General features: G+C 38.5%; 1 protein-coding gene and 1 pseudogene across 6 annotated transcripts in view; both read left to right on the top strand.

The window, feature by feature from the left end:
* The window catches only part of FARS2 (phenylalanyl-tRNA synthetase 2, mitochondrial), a 631,346-nt gene that overhangs the window by 160,649 nt on the left and 443,445 nt on the right, over positions 1-27,252 (top strand). For all 6 annotated transcript variants that reach the window (XM_069103546.1, XM_069103545.1, XM_069103541.1 and 3 more), the window contains one exon: positions 13,510-13,669. In XM_069103546.1, coding sequence (XP_068959647.1) covers positions 13,510-13,669 — 160 coding nt within the window. The remainder of the gene's footprint in view (positions 1-13,509; positions 13,670-27,252) is intronic.
* Positions 8,360-8,890, top strand: LOC138173441 (large ribosomal subunit protein eL20 pseudogene; annotated as a pseudogene).

Raw genomic sequence — 27,252 nt, 5'->3', positions numbered from 1 at the left:
AATAGAGCACTGGCCCTGGAGTCAGGAGGACCTGAGTTCAAATATGGCCTCAGACACTTAACACTTACTAGCTGTGTGACCTTGGGAAAGTCATGTAACCCCAACTGCCCCTACGAAAAAGCAAAAAAAAAAAAATACAAACAGAAAAAATAACACAGTCCAACAGACCAGCAGACAGGGTAGCAGTTTGACCATTACATACATACATATTTAGTTACCAGAGAGAGAAGCACCAACATCTGGGTTTTCAAAGCTGGGGGACTCAATGGCTACCCAGAGTCCCATCTGTCCAAATTATATAACTCTTTCCATATATGAGCCCCAAAGCAAAACCTCACCTCAGAGTATATATAGCCTTCTTCAGAGTCAGAGGACATTACAACCTTCATGATCTACTGCCTAGTTACCAAGTAGCCAAAGGTATGGACCTTCCTGTAAAACAAGCCTCCCCTAAGCAAACTTCTCTTGTTGGGCTCCAAGTGAGGCCCATTAAGGGGCAGGGAAGATCTTCAAATTCCCTTACTATTGAAGTTTGCCACTCACTCATGTCTCAATCTGATTTTTCTAAACTATAACTGACCATGTTACCTATCTTGTTCAATGAATGACTTTCCCCAGAATCAAATATAAACTCCTCTATTTAGAATTTAAAGCTTTTATCTTTCTGCCTCCTTCCTACCTTTCCAACCTCCTTATATCTTACTCCTCTTGAGGAAGTCTAGGATGCAGCTATGCTGTCTATTGCATCTCTCATCCCTATACCTTTGTTCTGTCCACCTTTCATGTTTGTAATCCTCTGCCCCCTTGCTTCTGTCTCCTGAGTTTTCTGGTTTCCTATTTAAGACTTAGATCAGATCCCACCTTCAACAGGAGACCTTTCCTATTCTTCTCAGCTTCTCAAACCTTCCCTTTTTGATTGCCTTCATCTTCTCTGTATATGTCTTGTATACACCAAGTTATTTATATGCCATCCCCGTCTTTAGAATGTATACTCCTAAAGAGAAAGGCCCAGTTTTTGCCTTTCTTTGGATGCCCAGAATTTAGCACAATGCCCAGCATGTAGTAGGGACCTTATAAATATTTGTTTACCCACTGACTAAGTTATGGTTCTGACCCTATCATGGAGGAATGTTCAGTCTCCTATCCCCAGAATGCTTCCTTTAATATGTTCTTAGCTTCAGATCTCCAGACCGGCTTTCTCTGAACCTCCTGATAATTCAGAAAGAGTCTTAGACTAATGGCTAATTGTCACATCCAACTCAATAGACATGAAAGCATCACCCCATTTATAGCATGGTACAATAAGTGATATTCTTAATGATAAATTTAAGCCATCAAAATTAAAGATAAAATTGTATTTCTATTAGAGATAAAATTATATGTCTGTATTTGACTTAAGAGATACAGCAGGACATACTAGACTGAGTGTAGAACTCAGGAAAGACCAGCATTAGAATTCTACTTACGATGTATTACTTTAGCTATGTGGCCATGGGCAAGTTATTTAATGCATCGACATAATTTTCCTTATCTTTAGAACAAGCATACTAATATCAGTATTCATCTTCTTTTGTTTTTGCAATTTGTTAACTGTTCTCATGTTCTTTTATCTCAAATCGTATTTTTGCTCATAGAAATTGAAATTTATGATTCCGTATTTTAGATCTCTAGTACTTATCATGCAGTGGATTGTTTGTGGCACTAGATGGCACTCATGCATGAATTTAAGATTCCACCCTCCCCCCCCCCCACCCACCCCCCCAAAAATGTATGTGAGTTAATCTAATTGGAAGCAATCTTTTCTTCCTTTATGGTGAATGTGCTAATTCTTTCAATATGAGCCACTCTAATAAAGCCATACAATCAAATTAAACTTCTGTATCTGCTTACAAATATATTGTCCATCCTTGATGCACATGCAAATGACTTTGGAAGATATTTCTTCTAAAGCAATGAGAATTTGCAGCCAGAGGAAGAACAATTTGAGTTTCTGTGGATTAAAATTCTGCCTGCCCCACAGACAGAGGTTTTCAGATATTGTCATGACTTTAGGAATTAGCTAGCATTATCTAAACAAGCCCATGCAAAGGGCTAAATAATGTTGCTAAACTTTCAGAAGGCTTACAAAAACAAGATTGTGTTCAAAACAAGACCTGGAAAGTTATACGATGGGAATTGCTTCTCCATGGCTTCATTGCTTTGTACCTCTGCCCACTCATGGGGTAGTATTCCCTGAGTTTCTTCTAGATATAGCTGTGTGCACATAGGTAGTATCTGGTGTACCTGGCCCTGGCTAAGGGTCCTGGCCAATTTGTTTGGTCACATTAACCAGTAATATTTTTCTCTCTGAGACAGCTTGGAATATCTGGATACATACATGCCTTGATGTTTATCAGATACATTCAAGGCAAAGATGCTGTTGGCATCTCATTCCAGCCAACTTACTTTTATGTTATTAGACCTATATTTAGTGTGGTTAGTTAGATGTTATTTTATGAATCCAAAGTTAATTACATTAGAGATATAATAACTTGGTTGACTTTTCAGTTGCTCAAAATTTCAAATCAGTTCCAAGTATCCTTTTCACGGTTTTTTTTTCTTGGTTAGTCAGTAAGAATTTATTAAGTCCCTACTATGTGCCAGATACTGTGCTAAGTGCTTTTAAAACTATGATGTTTGAATAAATTTTGCTTTGCATACTAATTACATCAGCTCCTCTTTTTCTTTTCCTACATTTTGGCTAACATCTGGCAAGATCCCTTCTGTTTTAGCAAGTATACATCATGCATGGGGAAGCAGCTTAGAGTGGTACCTTACACATCCTGGCTTAATATAAGTATCAGTTTGCTAAAATGACAAGAGTACTCCAGAAGAACCAGGTTCAAAGTCCATCTCGGACATTCACTACCATTTTGTCCTTGGGAAAGTTATTTTCCCTTCTTTGGCCTCAGTTTCTTCATCTCTAAAAAAAAGGGGGTTGAATCAAATGACCTCTGAGGTCCCTTCTGGCTCAGATCTGTCATCTTTTATGAAATATTAGCTGGATTGAATTGAATCAAATATAGTTCCCTCCAACTCTGAAATTCTCTGATTTGCAGAAACTAGGTATATACCAATATCTTATACTGTATAACAATATAAAGTCAAAATGGGTGTGATTTAGACACAAAGGGTGATATAAACAAATTAGGAGAGCAAAAAATAGTTTACCTGTTAGGTCTATGGATAAAAAAAGAATTTAGGACCAAACAAGAGATAGAGATTATTATATGATGTAAAATTGATAATTTTGGTCATATTAAATTTAAAAGTTTTGCACAAACAAAATCAATGCAACCAAGATTAGAAGGAAAGCAGAAAGCTGGAAAAAAATTTTGTATCAAGTTTCTCTGATAAAGGCCTTATTTCTCAAATATATAGAGAACTGAGTCAAATTCATAAAAAAATATAATTCATTCCCCAATTGATAAATGATTAAAGATATGAATGGGCAGTTATTAGATCAAGAAATCAAAGTCATTTATGAAAAATGCTCTACATCACTATTTTGTAGAGAAATGCAAATTAAAGGTACCACCTCACATTTAGTTTGGCTATTATGAGAAAAAAAGGAAAATAATAAATGTGGGAGGGAATATAGGAAAATTAGGACACTAATTCACTGTTGGAATTATGAACTGCTCTTATCTTTCTGGAGAGTAATTTGGAACTATGTCAAAAGAATTATAAAACTGTGATCCAGAAATACCACTACTAGGTCTGTATCCCAAAAAGACTAAAAGAAAAGGAAAAGGATGTGTTTGTGCAAAAATACATATAGCAGCTCTTTTCTTTTTTGATGGTGTCAAAGAATTGGAAATTGAGATGTCCATCAATTGGAGAATGGCTGAACAAGTTTGGTATATAATTGTAATGCAATACTATTGTGCTATAAGAAGTGTCAAGCATGATGATTTCAGAAAAAAACTGGAAAGACTTACATGAACTGATGTAAAATGAAGTGAGCAGAACAAGAAGAACTTTGTACACAGTAACAGCAATATTCTATGATGATCAACTGTGAATGACTTAGCTCTTCTTAGTAATATGATGATTCAAGACAATTCCAAAAGACATGATGAAAAATGGACTTCAAGAGAAAGAATTGATGGAGTCTGAATGCAATTTGGAGCATACTTTCACTTTCTTTATTCTTTTTTGGATTTTGGGGTTTTTTTTTGTCTGAGTTTTCTTTCAGAACATGACTAATGGAAACATGTTTTGCATGTTTGCACATGTATAAGCTATATAAAATTTCTTGCCATCTCCTTGAAGGGGAAATGGAGGGAAGGAAGAAAAGAATTTGAAACTCAAAACTTTTAAAAATGATTGGTAAAAATAGTTTTTACATGTAATTGGGAAAAAGATAAATATTATTCATAAAATTAAATTCTCTGATTCAAAATATTGTGCTTAGATGTATGGCCCCAAGTCTTTCTTTATGTAACTTATGGGAATTTCAAAATTTTCTTTTATTATTTGGGACTCAGTCATTCTTCAGGCAAATTTTAGTTAATATTAACTTCATCTGACCAAAACCTGCCCCATGGAATGTAAATATGTTAAGTTAAGAACTTTAAGCATCCCTTAGATAAGAATCTTGAGGAAGGATCTCAAATATCCCTGACTTCTTGAGACCATGTAAATATTTCTCCTCAATCAGTCTATTTGTGAATTCTCTAAATGTAGTTTAATGTGTAACTTTGTTTAGTTTACTATTGCTTGATGAAGTTTATTTCCTTAGGGGCTGTATGAGATTATGACTGTTCAAGTAAGTTTGTGCAACTTTTATGACATTGAAGGAAGCATGGGATTATGGACTCATCTTTTCTTTACCTTTTATGACCTAAGAGGAATTTACAAGATTGCAATATTTAAACGAATTATTTCTTTGTCATTCTGACATAATTTTTCCTATAATAAGCCTTTTTAGAATTCCTATAATTGGGTTTTAATAATTTATAATTTAGGTTTTCTCTGAAGCCTGAATCTTTACCTGACCATAATAATAAAGCCTAGGTTTTTACCTCTGTAATTTCTACATTGTGGTAAATATATATCTGGCAGCAGTTGCCTACCACATGAACTCAGAGAGGAGCTATTTCTCCAATAACATAACTCTATATCATATTGCTTAACTTTCCTTGAGTTTAAGTAGTAACATTTGACCTAGTGAGATTTACCCAGTCTTCACATTTCTGTTGAGTGTGCTCTGTCAACAGCACCATAAAAACCTAGCCTGGAGCACCAACCCGCCCATGGGATTATTGCAGGAGCATTAGGTAAGAATACTTAGAACCCAACAAAATTTTAGAGGGGGACTTTCTCCCAAACCATTATCCCTGAAATATCTTTAGTATACATCCTTGAGGGATGGCTTTTTTTCAGGGACCCTCTGATAAGAACAGGGGCTCCTTAAGCTATGCCAGAAATTGTTGTCTAGGATTACATCTCTGTAGTCTTTTATCCACCATTGAACCTTCAGTTATATTTTGTATATAAACTTGTAATGTGTGTGACAGCAACATATGTACCTATTCTATACCCATTCTAGTCAAATATGCTACCACCCTACCTCTGCTCTCCATAGCTATTTAGTTTGTAGTATATTTTTTTGGTTAGTTATCATTTGGCCCCCTGTACTAAGCTGTGAGTGTTTTTTTCTATCTCTTTTTTTCCCATATCCCACAAATCCATCACAGTGTTGTGAGTAGGAATATGTCAAGAACCTTACCATTGGTAGCAAATTCCCCTTTTATTTGAATTCCTCTTAAGATATCCACTGTGACACCAGCAAATGCTTTTGGTTAGCATGTATCTCCCTGTCTGATGCTTTTAGTCAGTGCATCATTGAATAAAGTTATCTATGTAGTCACATGTGAAAACTTTTGTGATTTCAACTTTTATGTGGGAGACAGCTTTTCTAAAGGAAATCTTTAACATTGCATTTTAGTCTACTGAGTCAAATGCTAATTTTTAACCAATAAGCAATTGATGTAGTAGGCTCATATATTCTCTGCATTATCTTGGTTACTTGTGTACTAGTGAAAATTTCTGCTATATAAGATCATTTGTGAAAACTGACCTATTCCTTTCCATTCTCTGTTCATCATGAGTTCTCCTGGTGAATACACAGACCATTTTTATATTTCCAAACTTCAGGCATATGTAATTTTATTAGTGTAGCTAGTCCCTCTACTGACGCAGATTCTATTTCCTCTACAATTTAGTGGATAGTCTTCAAATGTTGCTAAAGCTGAAAAATTCTTCCATCTTATATAATCTAGTGAGGAACCTTTCCTTAGACAAAAAACTATCACTGGACTTGTTCTAGAAGTCTTTCTAGGTTGGTAGGAACTAAAAGGATCTTATCTTTTGCTTACATAGTTTTCAAGAACTCTTATCTATCAGAGAAGGATTTTCTAAAGATGAAAAAGAAGGCATATGAGCCCCTTCTAACTCTTCCCATACTCTGCCATGTCTTTAAATGTAATAGGAAAACTTGCTGATTTCTTTTCAATTTTCATTCTAGGGTAAAAGTACTGCCCAAAGAAAGAAAATACTATTTTTTCCTTCTTTTGCTGTATTCTACTTTTTGAGATACCTTGAAAATCATCCCCTGATGCTTTTGTTCAAAATTCTTTCAGTTCATTCGGCAAGCAAATGAAGTATGTATAAAGATAGGAGCTTAGCATACAGAGATAAGAAACAAAGAGGGAGAGCTCACTCTTGGGGGTGCAGAACATAGAAGAGTCCCTGGTGCATATGACATTTGATCTGTGCCTTGAATGGAGGGAGGTATTCCAAAAGGTGGAGATGGTGGGCTTGGGTGTGGGGGGCATTCTAGGCATAAGAGATAGCATATGAGCAAAGGCAGGGATGGAAGGGGTCATACGAGATTTGAGGGCATTGACGAGTTTATTTGGGCCAGACAATAGAGAATAAAAAGAGTTGGAGTGTGAGATCATTCCAGAAAAGTAAATTAGATTGTAGAAGGCATTCAGTACTTGGAGAAGAAGTAAAAAAAGGAGTCCACACTTCTTACAATAACTATGGTACAGATAGTATAAGTATCATTATTCTCATTTTAAAAATTGAGGCTCATTCAGGTTAAATAACTTATCCAAGGTTGGGTAGCTACCAACTCTGTCCTCAAACCCTAGGTCTCCTAACTATAAATCTGATCTTTTTCACTTATTCCATATTTTCTTTCTTTATTCAGTAGTTAATGGAGAAACATGGCAGGCGTTTGATCAGAAGAATGATGTGGTCTTTTGCTCACAGAGCTGTCCCCAAAAATCACATTGAAATTCTATTCTCATTATGGCCCCTATATTGTTCTTCTCTCTCAGCACTTGGTGAAAAAATAAATTTCGTTTATTTTTGTTTGCAGTTTTACTTGTGTTTACTTTATGCCTCATTTTGAAATGTCCCATTGGCTTTTATCTTGGTGATTGGTTCCATATTTGTCCTAAAAGTTTTTTGACAATTATGTTCTCATACTTATTCTTCTTTCACACAGTGAATTGTGTGAGCTTGGCTTCATGAAAGAGCTATAGTAGGGATGGAATTTGTCTTTTGATTCACCTGGGTTTATCTGCATAACAAAATGTCAAACCACATGAAGAGAACAGGGAGAAATGTGCCATGTATCACAGGTCTTTGTCTTGTAGACGCTTCTAAAATGTCTTTAGTGGGAATAGAATCTTATAATGTACTCTATGTTTTCTCTGAAACGTAAACCCAAGCAAATGGAAGAATAGCATAATGGCAAGTGGCAAAACACAGACTAAGTTCAAAAGACCTGGTTCACATCTTGACTTTGCCATCAGTTAGTTCTCAGCAGTTTAATGTCTCTGGGTCTTATTTCTTCATCTGTAGTATTAAGAGATCAGATGAGATGATTCCTGAGGATCCTTCCTGCTTTAAAAGTTTACACTCTTTTCAACTGCAGAAATATTGACTGTCTTTCTGAGATGATTTTATCTGGAGCTGGTGCTCTTTGGTATGTTGATATTTAAAGCCCTTTGTTCTAGCTTTTATTAAGACATGGTACTGATGAAGCCAAGGTCATTGGGCCAAGCCCTGTGCAGATCTTTTAGCATACTTATTTCATAAACCACAACATATATTTCCAGTGACAATCAGAGGGGATGACTCACAGATGTTTGCTGTTAATCAAAAATGAAATTTGGGAGGAAGTGTTGGAAGGAGAAATAGAAGGAGGAGGAGAAGGAAGAATTTGTCAGTGTTATTGAAGCATCCTTAAAAATCTACAGAAGTCCTTTTGTGGGTTGGCGGGGCATGAGGCAGCAGCACCATGAAGGCCTCAGGCACCCTGAGAGAGTATAAGGAAGTTGGGCGCTGCCTGCCCACTCCAGAGAGCCCTGTGCCACCTCTTTATCACATGTGGATCTTTGCTCCTAATCATGTCGTAGTGAAGTCCTGGTTCTGGTACTTTGTTTCCCAGCTGAAAAAGATGAAGAAGTCTTCTGGAGAAATCTTATACTGCGGACAGGTCTTTGAAAAGTACCCTCTTCGAGTGAAGAACTTTAGCATCTGGCTGTATTATGATTCCAGGAGTGGGACCCACAACATATACAGGGAGTACAGGGACCTGTCCACTGCTGGTGCTGTCACTCAGTGCTACTGAGATACAGGAGCCTGTCACCGTGCCCGGGCCCACTCCATCCAGATCATGAAAGTGGAAGAAATTCCTGCCAGCAAATGCTGCCGGCCCGCAGTCAAGCAGTTTTACGACTCCAAAATCAAGTTCCCTCGGCCCCACAGAATTCTGTGCTGCCAGCACAAGCCACACTTTACTACCAAGAGGCCCAACACTTTCTTCTAAGATTAGAGACAATGAGGCACCTATTTGGTTTAAATAAATTTCTCAATTGGAAACCGCCCCCCCCCCCAAAAAAAAATCTACAGAAGTAAACAGAAGGAAGTTCAGAGGGAAACAAAAAAGCAGAACAGCTATAGAAATAATGGAATTACATACTTAGGAAAAAAGCAAGATGTACATAATATAGATAAATAAATAGAGTTAGCTACATAGCATAGTATACAGAGTACTGGACCTTGGGTCAGGAAGACCTGAGTTCAAATACAGCCGTAGCCATTTCCTGGCTTTTGATCCTGAACAAGTTACTTAACCTCTGCCTCAGTTTTATCATCTATAAAATGGGGTTGCTAATGGCAGCTGCTTCCCAGGTTGTTGTGAGAATCAAATAAGATATCTGTTAAATACTTTGCAAACCTTAAAATGCTATATAAGCACTATTGTTATTATTCTAGATTGTCAGTTTCACATATAATGTTTTCCTTTTCTACATTATATTTAGATATACAGTATTTTCTTTTTTGGGTGTTCATTAAATTCAGAACAAAAAAATTAGAAAAGAAATGCCTTTGTTATAGAGTCGAAAGAAACTTTCCTTCTCTAGCATTCACTCTCCATTGTTGCCTCACACCAATGAGTCAGGAAGCCAGCAATGGAATAAGCAGTAGGGTCACCAACATTCCTGTTACTATGCTGTCCTTCTAGCCAATCTGACTTTCTCATCTGATTTTCTGGTCTTGGGTGGGTTGTTGAGGTTAGGACTCCCTTTCTTTTAATAATAATGCAATGATATCTATATCAGCAAAGGTGAGTGTTTAAACCATAGATCACAAGGAACTCTGGGAATTGATTTAATAAGGTTTTTTTTGAGCAAATACAGTATGTTATGGGTTAAAGAGGTCATGGTGCTCATATAGGATTTTAGACTCAGATGTGTCCAATTAAGAAGCAGCAGTCTTTTAAGTCATTGTCTGATGGGAGGGAAGGAGGGATAGCTCTTCTCCAGGATAGTGTAGTAGTAATAACTAACAAGGCCAAGATTGTTTGTTTTTCTTCTCACAGTTTGCACTTGAAGGAACCCATTGTGGCTTTCCTTTCAAAAGGCAATTTTAATGTTAATGAATACTTTCCCAAACTACTACTTTTGATACCAGGATGAAGAGGGCTCTTTATTCTTCTCTTCCATTGCCTTTTTGATGACCCCCCTTCTTTTTTTTTTAGAGGGGGAAGGCAGGGCAATTGGGGTTAAGTGACTTGCCTAAGGTCACACAGCTAGTAAGTGTTCAGTGTCTGAGGACAGATTTGAACTCAGTTCTTTCTGACTGCAGGACTGGTTCTCTATTCACTGTACCACCTAGCCTCCCCCTTTTTTTTCCTTAAAAAAAAAAAAACACATTTATTTATTCCCCTTCTTTTCTTTTCTTCCCATCTACCCATCTTGCATTTCCCGAAGCAGCATAGAAACAATTTTGTAGTTTATTTTACCTTCTAGAAGCTGGGGTTTTTTTTTTTTGGGGGGGGGGAGTTGCCTTCTAGAAATAAGTTCTGTTAGTCAGTACCATTTTTTTCTTTTCTTGTGCCTTTTCTTAAGTAAAACTAGACTCTAGTGAGTCCTAATCTCTTTTTCTAGTTTAAATATCCTAACCTTTGTGCTGAACTTATAACTGAGAGATGACAGGGATAGGGACATGCCTTGTAGTCATTATACTCGTTATTTTCATTCAGTAAGGAGACAGTGGCAATTCATTTCCCCCTCTTCTGTGCTTCGAGTCTTGAAAAGAGAAAAACAGCTGCTTTGGTGTCCAAATGTGAACTCCGTGGCAGGATATTATTTTAGATTAAAGTTGTTCTTGTTGTTGTTCATTCATTTCAGTCATGTCTGACTCTTGCTGGTCACATTTAGGGTTTTCTTGGCAAAGATACTGGAGTGGTTTTCCATTTCCTTCTCCAGCTCATTTTATGGATGAGGAAACAAAGACAAATAGGGTCAAGGGACTTACTTTGGGTCACACAGCTAGTTAAGTGTCTGAGGCCATATTTGAACTCAGGAAGATGAGTCTTCCTGACTTCGGACCTGGCACTGTATCCACTGTGCCATCTAGCTGCCCCAACTACTCTTTTGCCAACCCACTAAGACGGTATGTTGAATTAACATGCTGTGCCAAACCAAACCATACCTTTTAGGGAGCAATAGTGTTCAATTGAAGCCTTTAAGTCAAATAATGTCTTATGATAAAAGATTGAACTACAAAAGACATTATTGTAAAACAGACTATTTTTGACAACCATGCTACAACTTTTACACTCAAGTGATTATCATCTTCATTGTTGTCACATTGGAAGGCCATACATGTATCTCTATGATGCTATCATCACATGCAAGATTTTTGAAAGTCTTTTCTTTTTAGAATTTGTCCAACATCCTCAGTATCACGTATATGATTGTTTTTGACCAGCAAAAGCCATTTGGAACCATGTTGGTGACTAAGTGGGTGACTGGTTTACATTTTAATGTTTATGGTCAGAAATAAGATGTGACTCAAAAATAATGAGATGGGCGGCTTACCACTTGGCTCTGAAGGCAATTGACACGAGGAGTCCCAAGGCTATTCTGAAAAAAATGACAGTGTTTGTGTGTCCTGTCAAGATGACTCCTCTCAAGGAAGAAACCCTGATTTGCTTGTGCACTTTCTAGAGTCATCAGAATTTCTGACATAACTTTCCCTTAAAGTGAATTTTTTGGAGAACATTACTGACCCCATTTTGTTCTGTATTTGCCATTTTGATGTGTATGACCCCTGCATCAACTGTAGAACCAATTGCAATAGCTGTTTCCCTTCAAGTGCCTTTTTTTTGCTCCCCTAATTGGTACAAAAGACCTAATTGCTTTTTCTTTTTAAAGGAGGATTTCTGGAATGTACCTCTGCCTTATCTAGCCTGACAGATAACTCCCTTTGATTTAGTGAACCAACAAGGACACATCCCTTGGCTATCTCCTGTAGCTAATGATATATATTCTCCTTAAAAAACATACTTTATTTCCTTGTATAGCAAGTTGTACTTTAATGTGCAGCCATCTTCCCCTCCCCCCCTTTATTTCATGTAATGTATAGATATTAATAGCTGATTTGTGAATCATACACATTCTCATCAAGTGCTGGTCAGGTATATCACACTTGGAGTATAATAAAATCTGTCTTTCTGATTCATGCTGGCTTATTGGCAGTAGCTAGTTGAACTGATACCTAAATTTGTCCAACACTAGTATAGGTATTATAGCGGCAGCCTCCTTATTTTATGGATGCCATGTATTTATGACCTCATTTGTTTTTTATCCATTGCTGGGCAATCAGAATGGGTCATTTTATTTCACTGGTTAAGTGATACACCTGCATTGGCTATATTCGCTGTACAACCTAGAAATAGAAGAAAGATTTCAGTGTATCTCACAGGCCAAAAAAATAGGCCAATATCAGCTAGGTGGTACAGTGGATAGCTCATTGAACTTGAAGGAAAGAAGGTCTCAGTTCAAATCCAGCCTTAATAGCTGTGTGACTCTGAACAAATCACTTAGCTACTCTCTGCCTCAGTTTCTTCAGTTGTTAAATGGAGATAATAATAGTACCTATCTCCCAGGGTTGTTGTGAGGATCAATGAACACATATAAAGTGTTTAGCAAATCTTAAAGTGCTATATAATGCTAGCAGTTATTGTTATAATTATGATGATTTTTATTATAGGAGAGGGAATCAAGAGTAAGAGGCATGCCCCCTAAATCTTTAATCACTTTACAAAGTGGCTAATGTGAGCTGGGGATGGTGGGCCTTTACCTATAATCCCATCTACCAAGGAGACAGGCTAGTAGATCTTTTGAGTTTGGGAACAATAAGTGCTAGAGGGCTATACCAGTTGAGTGTTTTCAGTGTTTCACTGTTGGCCTGTAGTGGGGAACCAAGTGGTTGGAGCTCCAGAGCTAAGCAGTAATGGGATCAGGCCTGAGAGTAGCCTCAGAAATTCTGCCCTTGGGAAGATAGAAAGACCTAGTTTTAAATAGAAAACAAACTTAACAACAACAGAAATGGCTGGTGTGCTTTGCACACCCAGTAAGCACCAAGTGAATGTGTGACTACAACAATCTGACTTCTATTCATTTACTGATCAAAAAGCTAATGGAAGGGGCGGCCAGGTAGCACAGCGAGTAAGAGCACCGGCCCCAGTGTCGGGATGACCTGGGATCGAGTCCGGGTTCAGACACTTAGCACCCACCTAGAAACACCTGGCTGTGTAACCTTGAGCAAGTTACTTAACCCCAATTGCTTCGGGGTGGCCAGGTGGCTCAGCGAGTAAGAGCACCGGCTCCAGTGTCAGGATGACCTGGAGATCGAATCCCGGGCTCAGATACTTAGCACCACACCCAGAAATAACTGTCAGTGTAACCTTGAGCAAGTTACTTAACCCCGATTGCTTTAAAAAGAAAAGAAAAGAAAAGAAAAGCTAATGGATTTCTCTCTCACTTAGTGAATGACATGACATCATCAATTTCTCATGTTCCTTTGTAGAACCTGATAGGAAATTTTGCTACTTGTTTATTTAAAAGAACTCAAACCATTCTCTTTGGTTTACAGTTGTTTGGTGACATAAAAGATGGAGAACCCCTCCAGCTATTTGAACAAAGTAACCGCTCTGCCCACAAGCAGGAGACCCACACCCTGGAGGCTGTGAAGCTGGTGGAGTTTGACCTTAAGCAGACACTTACCAAGCTTATGACACATCTTTTTGGAGATGGTAGGTATTTAGATACATTATTCTTTAGGACCCTGGGATTATATGATTTCTTAGTTATCAGATTTCTAGAAGCATCAAGATTAGTCAGTCTTAGCTCATCTGGGTTAAGACAGAGCACAACGCTCAAGTTTTGTGAAATGAAGGAATTTGGGAGTCTCTTTATTGACTCCACATTAAGAAGAATGGACTTGAAAAGGAACTATCCAGAGGCACAGATTGAGCCACTGTCTGTGGCTAAGGAATGTGAGATGAGACTCAAAATAAGAATCAAAGCTGTTATTTGGGAAGAAGTTTAGTTAAGATTACATATAGGGTAAAAATTTTTAGTGGTGGGTATCAGGAATATCATTAGGTCAGATCCTGATTGAGAAAGATTTCTCTATGGTGATTGCCCAGGAAAGAACTGGGCAGTGGGACAGGTTGATTGGGAACTTGGGTGTTAAGAATAATATTAGTCCAGAATTTACAGGAGGATCATTGTATGGTGCAGGGGAATTGGCCCTGGATTTTGAGTCATGGGAGCTGAGTTTAAATCTTAGCTCTGCTCCTTTCTGCCTGTGCTACAGTGAACTATACTTTAACCTCTTAGGACTTTAGAGTCCTCATCTTTAGAATGTAGTATTTGGATTAACTGACTTTTGAGGTCCCTTCTAACTCTCAGTGGATAAACCTATAATTCAGATTCTATACAAATGGGTCAGTATGTTATAAATATTTCAAAGCTGTCCCAGATGCCCTTTTATTTGTTCTTAATGAACTTTGAAAATGACTTCTGGAGATCTTCCCTTAACTGATCCCTAGTCCTAAAGAAGCTCCTTCATAGGAACCTGGAACTTTAATTGGTTATTAGCTTGCAACCTCCTATCCAGTGCAGGAATCTCCTTTTTAAAATAGGTAGTCTTCCAGCTTGTATTTGGACAATTTTTTTTCATGATGGAGGACTCAACTACTTTCCAAGACAGCCTGTTCTGTTTTTGAACAGCTTAACGCTTTATTGAGGTGAAAACTGTCTGCCAGAAACACCTGCTCATTGGTTTTAAATTTGCCCTTCTGATTCACACAGAATAAATCTAATCTCTCTTCCATTGGCTAGCCCTTTAAAGATTTTAAGAAAGTGCTGTATCTCTCGTAAATCTTTTTTTCCAGGATGAACATCTTTAGTTTTTACAACTGTTTCTCAGGAGGATGTGGTTTTCAGACACTTCACCATTCTTTGGAAAAGCTCGAATTTGTCAGTGTCCTTAAATTGAGGGGCCCATAATTAAATGTAATAGATGATAGAAAACACAAAGGGTAGTATTCTTAAGGATTGTTCCTAACATTCTATTGGAATATCACCGAGAGCAGAGTCCAGCAGGGAAAGAGACCTTAGACTTTTCCAGAGGTTACCACCTTTGGGCAGAAACCTTTACATTGTATTTATGAATAAGGAAAAGAGACAAAGTGGAATCCTGCTAGAGCTCAGATTCTGCTTGCCTTATTCCATATGAAGAGTGAAGAGCAAACAACCCCCTTCCTTTCCCAGTTCCCTGCTAAAATTCACCATTATGTGATTCCTTAGGAAGTTCTTTGAAAAAAGCACTGGATATGAGACTTATAATAAAATGTCTCCACACTTTCACTGATTATCTAGTTTGTTGAAAGATTGACTGTGGTGGATTCGTTAGCACAGTGAGAATTTTGGTGCCAAATGAAACCAAGGATGGTTATCCTATCCCCAAAGGAATGTGAGTTTTGCTCCATTCCATGGCAGGATATGTACTAGTGGCTCTGGCAAACTATTATAACAGTCTGTGTCAATGGTCAAAGTGTGATTATCTGAAAAAGTATGGACGAATCAGAGCAAATGTATTTTCACCACAGGAGAAATTCAAGATGCATGCCCTGCTGAATAGGGTGGGAGGTATTGTTGATGGGATCGTTTTTTTAGGACCCCTAGTATGTAGCTGACATTCATATTGTTCTCTAAGTCTTTCAAAACACTGTACCTGCATCATCTCGTTTTTGTTTTACCAAAGAGGACAAAGAGGTTTTGAAAAGCTAAGTGACTTGCCCAGGGTCATACAATGGATAAGTGCTGGAGGTGGGAACTGAAGCCAGGGCTCCTCTGACCCCACATCTTATGCTTTTTTCATTAAAATGTCTCTGTAGTTTGTAGGAATTAAAAACAATGTAAAGCAATGGAAAATAGGTTGAGTGTGTGAGAGAAAGTGGAAAGGAGAAAGGAGAAAAGGGACAAAAGAACCCCAAAGGGGCTAAATAAACAGGGGGCATGCAAATGAAAAAAATTGAGAAAGATGCAAAGACAAGAAAATTCTCAGTGGTACCAAATAAAATGTAGGACCACAGTGAAAAATTATAACATGAAGAGAAGAAAAAAAGGAGAGTAGTGAAAACAATGAAAAGTGGAGAAAAGGGTGTCATGAAAAATAACAAAAATAATGATTTTAAAAAGGAGAAAGCATAGTAACTGGGGCATAATTAGGAGCCTAATAAATGTTTGATAGTGAAAAAATGAAATTAAAATGGGAAGTGGAGTGAAAAGGAAGAGAGTAGGTTTAGGAAGAGTTAGAAAACCTACAATTGAGCAGCTAAGTTTTATCTGAGAAGTAGTATGATTTAGACTGTCAAACACACAGTGTGCTGCAATACTCTTTAAAGCTTCCTTTTTTTTTTTTTTGGAGGGAAGAAGGCAGGGCAATTGGGATTAAGTGACTTGTCTAAGGTTAGACAGCTAATAAGTGTTAAGTGTATGAGGCCACATTTGAACTGAGGTTCTCCTGACTCCAGGGCCGGTGTTCTATTCACTGCGCCACCTGGCTGCCCCTCTTTAGTGCTTCCTGAATCATGTTAAAAGGTAATTGGGAAATATTTAACAAAATAAAGGAAAAAAACCACAGTAGACCATGGCTTGTGTTAATATGTGGTTTTCTAAGTTAATATGATCTCACAGAGACAGCCTGCAAGGATCTATATATACAAGTGTCCCTGCCGTCTGTTTGAGTTTAGTATCACTGGTAAAGAGGACAGATCTAGCCCAGATTTGGGAAGACCATCAACAAGTATTTTTCAAGGACCAAGAATATGATTGGCATTCTATAGGTGAAAGAAATGCTCTTCACCTGGACCCTCAATGGTGTAAATTTAGCCAGATTTGTCTCATGGTTTTTATTTATTATTTGTATAGGTTTTGAACCCTCAGCATCGAATGAAAATTTTCAATTTCCTTAACGAAAATGATCTTTCACATTAAATATGGGGTTATAGCTGTGATGGCCTTTTGCTCATAGCAGAAGAGATTCTTAATTTCCAAATGAATAATAGATTTGTTGCTTCCTTATTTCAGAGGGGAATATATATATATATATGCACATACATATATAAAATGGTATATTTATATATATACACACATATAGAGTTAGCTGTTCTGTCACAGGGGTTAGGGGTTCAGTGCCCCCTGAGAACTGGAAAATTCAAGTGAAATATTTTGACTCTTCACATCAGAGAAGGTCTAAATTTTTTCTTTTTTTTTATGGAGTATTTACACTGTAAAATCTGAGTTAAGTATTTTGTCATAGGCTCTATGTTGGCTGTTGGCCTTCATGTGTCTTCTCTAGCTTCTGCAAAACTCCCCAAAATTTCCATTTAAATTCTTATGCCTGCCTACAGTATATTGAAACCATGATGGGGAAAGTTGTGTTGTGGAAGATATAATGTGTGTATACACATATACATACATGCACACATGTCTTAAACATCATACATTACATATGTGTATCGTGTGTATAAATGCACTTACATATATAATGTATATTTTTCTGATATAGAATTAGTCTATAAGATCTCATGAAATGTAGAATTCTTGAGCTAGCAGAACTTTTATTCCTCTCTTAGTTAATGAAGCCCCCTCACTTTAAGTAAGAGTGAGGCAGCAAAGTTGACTTGCCCAGGGCCACAAGGCTCATTATCATGAGAGTTGGACTCTGTTAGACCCCAGTATGCTTTACTTCTAGTCCTAAGTTCTTTCCACTGTAGCTTGTTGCTTTCCAAATTTCATTAAAAAACAATCATCCTTGGTTGATGGTAAAAATGCCTAATCCCATTTCAAAAATCTCCAAGACTGCCTTCTTTCAGGTGTTAGAGTGAACAGTACTTTTATTTTCCCTTTAACTTGTACATAGTTAAGAATGCTTTCCTTTATTATAGAGCATATTCCATTTCATCAAACCTGTGAAGTAAGTACTACAAATATCATTATTCCCATTTCACAAATGTGGAGCTCAAACCTTAGAAAGGTTTAAGCTTGCCCAGGATCACACCGATGTTAACTTTCAGAGACAGGGCTTAAACCCAGATCTCTTGACTCTTAAGTCCAGTGTTCTTTCCTCTATTCCCACTGTAGTTTCTATTATATGTTCCATCTCCTTGAAAAATGCCAATAGTTCACAATCATTAAATTTAGGATGTTTATTTTAAAAAATAATATACCTTTTTTCTCTAACCATTTGCAGAATTTGATAGAACTCCTGCAAAAGCCTAAATACACATTAGCTCTCAATTTCTACTTGGCTTTAAAAAGCAATCTTTCTTGTATTTATTTGTTAAGGAGGCCCTTGTGAGCAAATGTGTGTAAAATTTGTGAGTTGGTGTGTTTACTATGCTTTGCACAACTACTAAGATGTGTTATAGTGGCTGTATTAAACAAGATGGGAAATGTTTGCTCAACCCATGACCATTTAGCAGCTGTTATAGAAAACAGACACGTGCAGACAAGGCCTTTTCATAGCGTGTACATTGCATATTAACAACCCCCCAAAGAATCTGTGCTGTTCTTGAGAATGAGCATTGTTTCATTTGGACTGTGAGATTCTTGTCTTCTTTCTCTCCTAGGCATTTCAGAACTGTGAACTCTATTTTAAAAATATTTTATTTTATTTTTTTTTACCTTTCTTGATGGTCCTGTAGGGAAATGGCCTTCCTTTGTACCTCAGTCCCATTTAGATCTGGAATTACTGGCTACATTGGAAAACAGAGGACTGATGTTGGTAAAATTATACAAAAAACATTGTTTTAGTTAAATAGGAACTCAGAGATTATGCACTGTATGGGTGCCTAGCACACATTCAAAGTCCTCTGTAAACCAAACAGTTTCTAGGTACTTAAGACTATGTAAGGCTGTGGTCCTTAGGCTGCCCTCCCTTCTCTCAAGAGACAGGAATGACTTAGTTACCATTCAGGGAAGCTATGAACATCCTGTCTTTCATTAACTCCTGCCTCAGCCCTCCACCTCCCACCCCCAGGTTTATCATGAGATACTGAATCCTGAGAACCATAATACAAATCTCAGAGCAATAATTCTATTTTTCTTCTTGTTATGAATGGCGATATCCTCTGCAGAGTTTTTGAAATGTGCAATAACCTCTTTTATGTTCTATTTCTTTGTTTCTTTGTCTTATCTTTTCACCTTGGTCTTTTTATGACAGATTCCTTTGCACCTGGAAATCAAAATTAAAATTTCACCATGCTGTTTCCTTGTGGCAGTTTGTGTCCTGTTATTAAAGCTCCTGTTTTTTAGAGTGTAGTTTATTGTTTCTGTTAATGATTTGGTTGTACCCCTTTCCTGAGGCTGTTTTAACAGAGAATGCAGCTTTAGAAGGAGAAAGAAATAAAACACCCTCTGATACTACTTTTATTCTATTGAAATTTTCTTGGTTATGCTTCAAATTTTTTTTCTTTTATAATTTCTCAAAACACATTACTTGCAAATCTTTTTTTTTTTTTGGATGGGGAGAAGGCAAGGCAATTGGGGTTAAGTGACTTGCCCAAGGTTACACATTACTTGCAGATCTTTTGCTGACAGGCTAGGATGAGGGGTTCAGGATTAAACATATTTATTATTCTTCCTTTCCCCTGCAATGTCAGCCCTGCTTCCTATCTCCTGTTGACAAGCTGGTTCTAACTATTAAGGTCCTTTAAAAGTCACATATCAAGTTAAGCTTTCCTTCATTCTCCACTACCACTCGCCACCCGGAAGGGATCTCTCTCTCAGTCAACTTCTTAGCACTCTGTATTCTTCATATGCATTTGTCATGTTCTGATTTGTATTATATTTACTAGTCTAATTATGAGGTGAGAGAGGATGAGAATAAAATAATAGCTAGTTATATCCTTAAGTCAAAGGAAGCTAATAACATGATTAAAGAAAAATGTTTGTTAATTCTACTGAAATATATGAAAGCCTTCTGAAATACTGAAATGATAAAGCTTAAAAATGAGTAAGCAAAGTTGATTTTCTCAGAGAGAGGAATTATAGTATAATAGAGGTCTAATCTTAGAATAACAAAGGCTTGGGTTTGAGTTTTACCTCTGTTTGACCAGAGAAGACTTGAGACAAACTATTTAATCTCTCAGTTTCCCAGGCAAGATGATAAGTTACAGGAGTTGCCAGCCTGCTAGGTGGAGATTTTTCACATCAGGAGTTACTTACACTGATGAAATCATAGGTCAAGACTCTCTCTCAAATAAAAAAAAAAAAAACCCAGGACATTAATAGAAAAAGAGAATCTCAGGGGCAGCTAGGTGGCACAGTGAATAGAACACTGACCCTGGAGTCAAGAGGACCTGAGTTCAAATTCGGCCTTAGACACTTAACACTTACTAGCCGTGTGACCTTGGGCAAGTCACTTAACCCCAATGCCCCTCCAAAAAAGTAAAAAAAAAAAAAAGAAGAATCTTAGAAATAGTAGAAGGAGGCAAAAATACAGACAAGTTCAGACAGCCTCTACAAAATCCCTGTAATACTCTGGAGCTCAGAAGACCCACTGGGAAATCACAGCACTGATTCCTTCTCTCGTTAATTCCAGGTTTCTAATTTACAAAGATTCAGTTGCAAAGCATTATCATAGCTTCACAACAATGTACAGCAAAGCAAATGAACACATTTTCTATTTCTGATGGCATATGCCTTGTTCCACAGTTGTTGTCCAATACTTGTATGCATAGAGGAGGGAGGCAAGCCTTGCTGTTAGTGGTCATACTTTCATCATCTCTTCTACTCACTGGTTGAGGTGGGTGAGTTGAATTACTGCTTGTTCCTGATTGCCACTTCCAAGCTCACCTCTGCCACCATCATGCAGTAACTTTCAAGGTTTGATAAATCTATAGTTACCAAGCAATCAGAATTCTGGCAGCTGTGTTGCCTACTGACCTCCACAATACCCCCCTTCTTTCCTCAATGGGTTTTCAATGTTGGGCTCAAAGTCTTTCTCCCCCACTCGACTTTTGCTCTCATACTAGGGGACTTCAATATACAAATTGATACTCCCTTAAACATCCTTACTTCCCATGTCCTCTACTTGCTCGTTTTCTATGACTTATACCTCCTCTTGCCTCAGCTGCACACAGAGACAGTTATATTCATTTTGGAGGGGGAAGGCAGAGCAGTTGGGGTTAAGTGACTTGCCCAAGGTCACACAGCTAGTTTTGTGTTAAGTGTCTGAGACCGGATTTGAATTCAGGTCCTCCTGTCTTAGGGCTGGTGCTCTATTTACTGCTGTATCTAGTCGCCCCTGACAGTTGTACTCTTGATCTTGCTATTACTCACAAATATTTCCCATCCACGTTTATGAAATCTGAAATTCCTTTATCATTTTAATAAAAATCTTACTTTATTTTACCATTATTTTTTTCAAATGAGTTTCAAATTCTCTCCCTCCCTGGAGCAATGTTATGCCAGTTATACTTCTAAAGTCATATAAAACACATTTCCATATTAGGAAATTGCCCTCCCCGTGATGTCTACTTCATTGATTCCTTAGTTCTTTCCCAGGCCATCACCCCTGCTCTGGCTAAACTCTCCTCCTTTCCCCACCTGGACCTGTTAGTGAATCAGTTCAGCTCTACACTGTCCTTTTCTTTTTGTCCTTTTCCCATGACTCCTTTTTGCCAGTCTTGCCCTGCCAAGCCATAGCCCTGGGTGATTCCCACCATCTGCTTCCTTTGCTCTTACTTAACTGCTGCCAAAACTGGAGCAAATAATGAAACCATATTGACTGGATCCACTACATATTTATGTTACATGTTCTCACTTGGGCCGTTACTGCTGGAAGAAATTCTTTGACCTCCCTGACTTACTAGCCTCCTCACCACAGTGGTTTTTCCAAATATTTTCATCCCTCCTCAAACTTTCCATAGCTCACCTATGCCCCTATCCCCCTGTATCCATTGAGAATCTTTCCCCATATTTCACTGAAAAAATAGAGGCCATTCATCAAGAGATTCCTCTTCTTCCCTAATACGCTCACATCACTTAGATACCTCCTGCCAGTGTCCCTGCAGTCAGTCCTTTCTCACATGATGATGTGACCCTTCTCCTTGCCAAGATGAACCCCTCTACGTGCATAAGTGATTTCATTCCATCCCACCTTCCCCAGCAGATTTCCTCGTCTCTAATCTCTGCTTTGTCACTTATCTTCTGTCTCTCCTTGTCCACTTGCTGCTTTCTTACTGCCTAAGAACATGCCCATATTGGTCCATCCTTTCCTGCTAGTTCCTGTCACATATCTCTCCTCCTTTTTTTGTGGCTAACCTCTTTGAGAAGGCCTCTCTAATGGATGCTGCCACTTTTCTCCTCTCATTCTCTTCTTTACTGTTGGCTTCCTACCTCATCATTCAACTAAAACTGCCCTTCCCAAAGTTACTAACAGTCTCTTAACTGCCAAATACAATGACCTTTTCTCAATCCCCATCCTTCTGAACCTCTCTGCAGCCTTGACACTCTTCATCTTGATGCTCTTTTATTTTTTTTCTCCTCCTGCCTATCTGACCACTCCTCAGTCTCCTTTCCTAGGCCTTCACCCAGGTCATGTATGCTAACTGTGGATGTCCCACAGAGTAACCATCGGTCCTTTTATTCTCCCTCTGCACTTTTTCACTTGGTGATCTCATCAACTCCCATGGATTCAGTTATTATCTCTGCTGATGATTCTCAATTCTACTTCTAATTCAACTTCTCTCTTAACCTCTAGCCTCACATCTCCAACTGCCTATTGATCATGTCAGAGATACTGAATGCCCTGTAGAGATACTGTAAACTCAACATGTGCAAAACTGGACTCTTTATCTTCCCCACTAAGCTTTCTCCCCTTCCTCACTCCACTGTTGCTGCCCATCCTCTCCCAGTCACCTAGGCTCCCAACCTAGATGTCACCCTCAGCTTCTCAGTCTCTCTCACTCTCCATATCCAGTTTGTCTCTAAGGCCTGTCAGTTTTGCCTTTGTAACATCTCTCATAAATGCCTCATTTTTTTCTCCTAAGACATTGCCACCACCCTGGTGTAGGTTCTCATCACCTCACATATGGACTATTTCTAATAACCTGATATTTGCTCTTTCTGTCTCAAGTCTCTCCCCACTTCAGTCTGCCCTCCACTCAGCTGCCAAAATGATCTAACTAAAGTGCAAGCCTGACCTTGTCAGTCTTCCCCACCCACCCTTACCCCGATTCAATAAACTCTAATGCCTCCCTGTCACTTCTAGGATCAAATGTAAAATCCTCTTTGGCATTCAGAGCCCTTCAATACTTGCCATCCTCTCCCCCTTCTTTCTAGTCTTACATGTTACACTTCTACTTGGTTCCCATGTACTCTGTGATCCAATGAAATGGGCCTCCTTGCAATTTCTCACAAAAACGACTCCATTTTCCAACTCCTGGCATTTTCTTTGGTTGTCCCCTGTGATGGAATTCTCTCCCTTCTCATATCCTCCTCCTGGCTTCACTGGCTTTCTTCAAGTCCCAGTCCTTAAACAGCAGGACCTTTTGTTCTTCCCTCTCTTGGCTATCTTCAATTCATCTTCTATATCGCTTGTTTGTATGGAGCTTGGATATTGTTGCCCCCATTAAACTGGGAACCCCTTGAGAGAGGGATTGCCTTTTGCCTTTCCTTGTATCCCTAGTACTTGGTACAGTACCTCAAACTTAGTATCTGCCTAAGCAGAAATGCTCATTGACTATTATTGGCTGATTGCTATGTCTTTAAATGCTTTTGTTTTGCATCATTGTGATCTTAGTAGATGCAGGGATTAGGTGAAGTTTTGTTATCAAGTGTTTCATGTTCACATTCTCAGACAGCCCAGAACTTGGCCACCCAACCCTAGGGTTAAAAGCTGGTCTATTGGGAGGGTGGTCTGAATGGGGCATGGGAGCTAATATTTCATATGCTTGTATTGTGAAGCAACCTTATTTGCTGCAGCTTAATTTAGTTTTGGTTTGGATTGGTTCAGAAATGACAAAGTCTCAAGTTTTATTTTTATATATGTATACACATACATATATACATACATATTATATATAGTACTTTTTTTTTTGCCTTTTGTAGGGCAGTTGGGGTTAAGTAACTTGCCCAAGGTTACACAGCTAGTTTTTTTTGTGTGTGTGTGGGTGTTAAGTGTCTGAGGCTGGAACCGAACTCGGGTCCTCCTGACTTCGAGGCCAGCGCTTTACTCACTGCACCACCTAGCAGCCCCACTAATATTTATTAATAAAATAACAATATGTCTCGATTAGTAAGTCCCAATAGATAAGTCACAATTATTCCCAATAGTTATGTCACAATCAGTAAATCTCAGTAGGTACCTAATATTACCACAACTGATCAGCACCAGTGGGGGAATTATCCATATCTGTATCATGTGGCTGGGGAGTCATGGGTCAGCCTCCAGAGTCCCAATAGCAAGACTCCCCAAAGATGATTCAGGACTACCCATCTTTAGTAGTTGCTTCTAACCAAGAATGCATTTTGCTAATTAAATGCATGATCAGTGGGAAAGTAGCTGTTCTCAAAACATCCTTGAGACAATTTTTGTTTAGGAGTGTCTGATTCCAGGAGGGGTGGCCAGCCCTCCCCAAGAGCAAACATCGTAAACAGTCCTTCATTGTTTAACTGGGTATACGATTAGAGTCAGATTGTAGGCATGTTGAGGGAGGTCAGAATGTCCTAATAAATTCATACATCACAATGCTTTATCCTAAAATCCTTCCAAAATAGTGTCAAGATGTAGTATGATTTGTTTTATACATATTGGGAATATCAGGATGTCTATCTATGTGTATATCTATCTATCTATGTATAGATTTACCTTTATAGATACAGATATAGCTATGGACTTCCTTGAGTTCAGGAGAACATAATTCTTCAATTACAGCTGTAAGGGTCCTTAGACACCACAGACTCCATCTCATCCACTTTGTAAATAAGTACATTGAGATTACTCATTGAGGTTAAGTGACTTGCTGTGGGTCTCATAGGTAGTTAGGGTCTGAGATACAATTTAAATCTGTATCTCCTTGCTTCCAAATCCATTGCCCTATCCATTATGCCATATTGCCTTTGGATTTGTCATTAATAAATCTAATCCTTAGGACTGAGATGCCTCTAATAGGGTACTTGAATACAGCCAAGGAACACTTTTGGGTTTTTTTGGAGGAATTTGTCACTTCTAAGAAGAGAATCTTTGTGAGAAGGCTTGAAAAATCAATAGCCATATCATTAGATGGTTACCTCCATACTCCCTTTCTCCTAAACTCACAGCTGAAGAGTCCTCATTGATTTGACCCCCTTTCCCTAATCCCTCACCTCCAATATAATCAATTGCTAAGTGTTGTAGATTCTTGCTCCACAGTGTTTCTTGCATTTCTCATCTTTTCTCTACTCACGTAGCATCATCTTGGTTCAGGTCCTCTTCATCTTTACTCTTGTAATAACCTCCTTATTGTTTTCCTTGCTTCCATTCTCTCCTCTTTTAATCCACCTATCACTGCCACAATTATCTTCCTAAGGCACAGGTCTGACCATATCACTTCCTTGTTTAAAAAAAAATGTTCAGTGGCTTTCTATGGTCTCTAGGGTAACTATGTGTTTTTCCCCCCTAGAGGAAGTGGGACAAAGCTTTTATGCTCCTTTTCAGTACAGTCACCTTTTTTAAAAAAATCAGCCCAGCCTTATCATTTGCATAAATGGATAGAGGATAGGGATAATTAACAGTAATTTCTTTACCGCAGTTTCAGTTCTTTTTCTGTTTGGTGAAATGGAGCCCTGGAGACAGATGTCTCAAGTCTCAATTGGTAGGGTGTGATCAGGCCTAAGAATTAAATCAGGTTTCTCACCACTACTCTGCAGAGAGTTTTGACAGTGGTTGTTGGTCAGCACAGCAAGAGACTTTGAGGATAGAAGCTCAGCTAAAGACTATAGCTTAGGTGCAGTGGGAAGGTAAAAGAGTGGTACCCCTTCTCTGCAGGGGAGGGGCTTCAGAACCATATCATTACCCCTTATTCCTCTCCCGTTAGACTGTGAAAGTTACAGAAAGAATAGGAAAAAAGAGCTATTGCACTCCCTAGCATGGGAGAGACTTACTGCAAATAGTTAGATACTTAAAGCTCAGCTGGAAGAGCAGATGTGATACCCAGCAAATCATGGGACCCAGCCGGAGAGCATGGTAGGTGCCATACCTGTGGGGAGAAGCAGAGAGAGAACATCTGTGGTGGAGAGGCCTAGGAGACAAGCAACATGATGCTATCACCAGAGCATATAAGGCATGATTTGTTCTTCCAAGCATGTACCCTGGACATATGTATTTCCTGTGGGTGTTACCCATGTATAGTCCCAATGAAGGTCTACTTTCCCCATTAAGGATGGGTAGGAGAGTGAGATAAAATTTTATGGAGAGGAGTGTACTGTTATTTTTATTACGATGATATTTCATTAAATGCCTTTGTTAGAACTAAATGTTGACCCTTGTCTGACTAGTAAAAGCAAAATGCACCATTGGAGAAGCATGAGCTGTGGTTTAGAGAGGGCTGTGATTCACAGAGTACTTAGAGCCTGGAATAGTTTTCTAGGAGTCCAGTGATTGAAAAGGACCCAGGTGCTATACTACAAATTAGTCACTCTTGCATGTAAGACCCACCATAATCTGGCTCCTATATCTCTTTCCTGTACAATCTGGCAACTAGTCACCTACTTTGTTTTCATATTTCCTTCTTTCCCAGACTCCAAGCATAACTGGACTACTGCATGTCCACAAACATCTCCATCTGCAGTCTCAGTGCATTTACATTGTCTGTTCCCCCATGCTGAGAATGTGTCCTTCCTCAGCTTTGCCTCTCTGAATACTTTCAAACTTTCAAGACTTGACTCTGGTGTCATCTCCTCTGTCAAGCTTTCCTTGACACTTTCAGTTTTGAGTGATCTCTGCCAGATCAGTTTACCTAATGATATACGTTCCTGTGTACATGTTGTATCTCCTCAATAGCATGTAAGTAATTTCAGGGCAGGAACCTCCCTCTGTACCCTTACTGAGTTAGCAGTGTCTTGAATATGGTGAGCACTTGTTACACATTTGCTGCATAAACTTATTAAAAGTAACAATCTTGTAGGTAGTAGCTGATAAGCTTCTCTACATAAAGTAAACGGAAGCCTCTTTATTGATTGGAGTCCTGGTGGGAGTAGAAGAAAAGAAGCAGCAGCTGTCATCTCTTCCAGAGTCCCTTCTGAAAAGTCTAAAGACCTTTGTGAAACTGAAGATGAA

Source organism: Petaurus breviceps, unplaced genomic scaffold (assembly GCF_028583685.1).
Source record: "Petaurus breviceps papuanus isolate PSGF00001 unplaced genomic scaffold, PetGlider_PUasm1.0 582, whole genome shotgun sequence".
NCBI lineage: Eukaryota > Metazoa > Chordata > Mammalia > Diprotodontia > Petauridae > Petaurus > Petaurus breviceps.
Note: the sequence above shows the minus strand (reverse complement) of the source record. Positions and strands in the feature narration are given on the sequence as shown.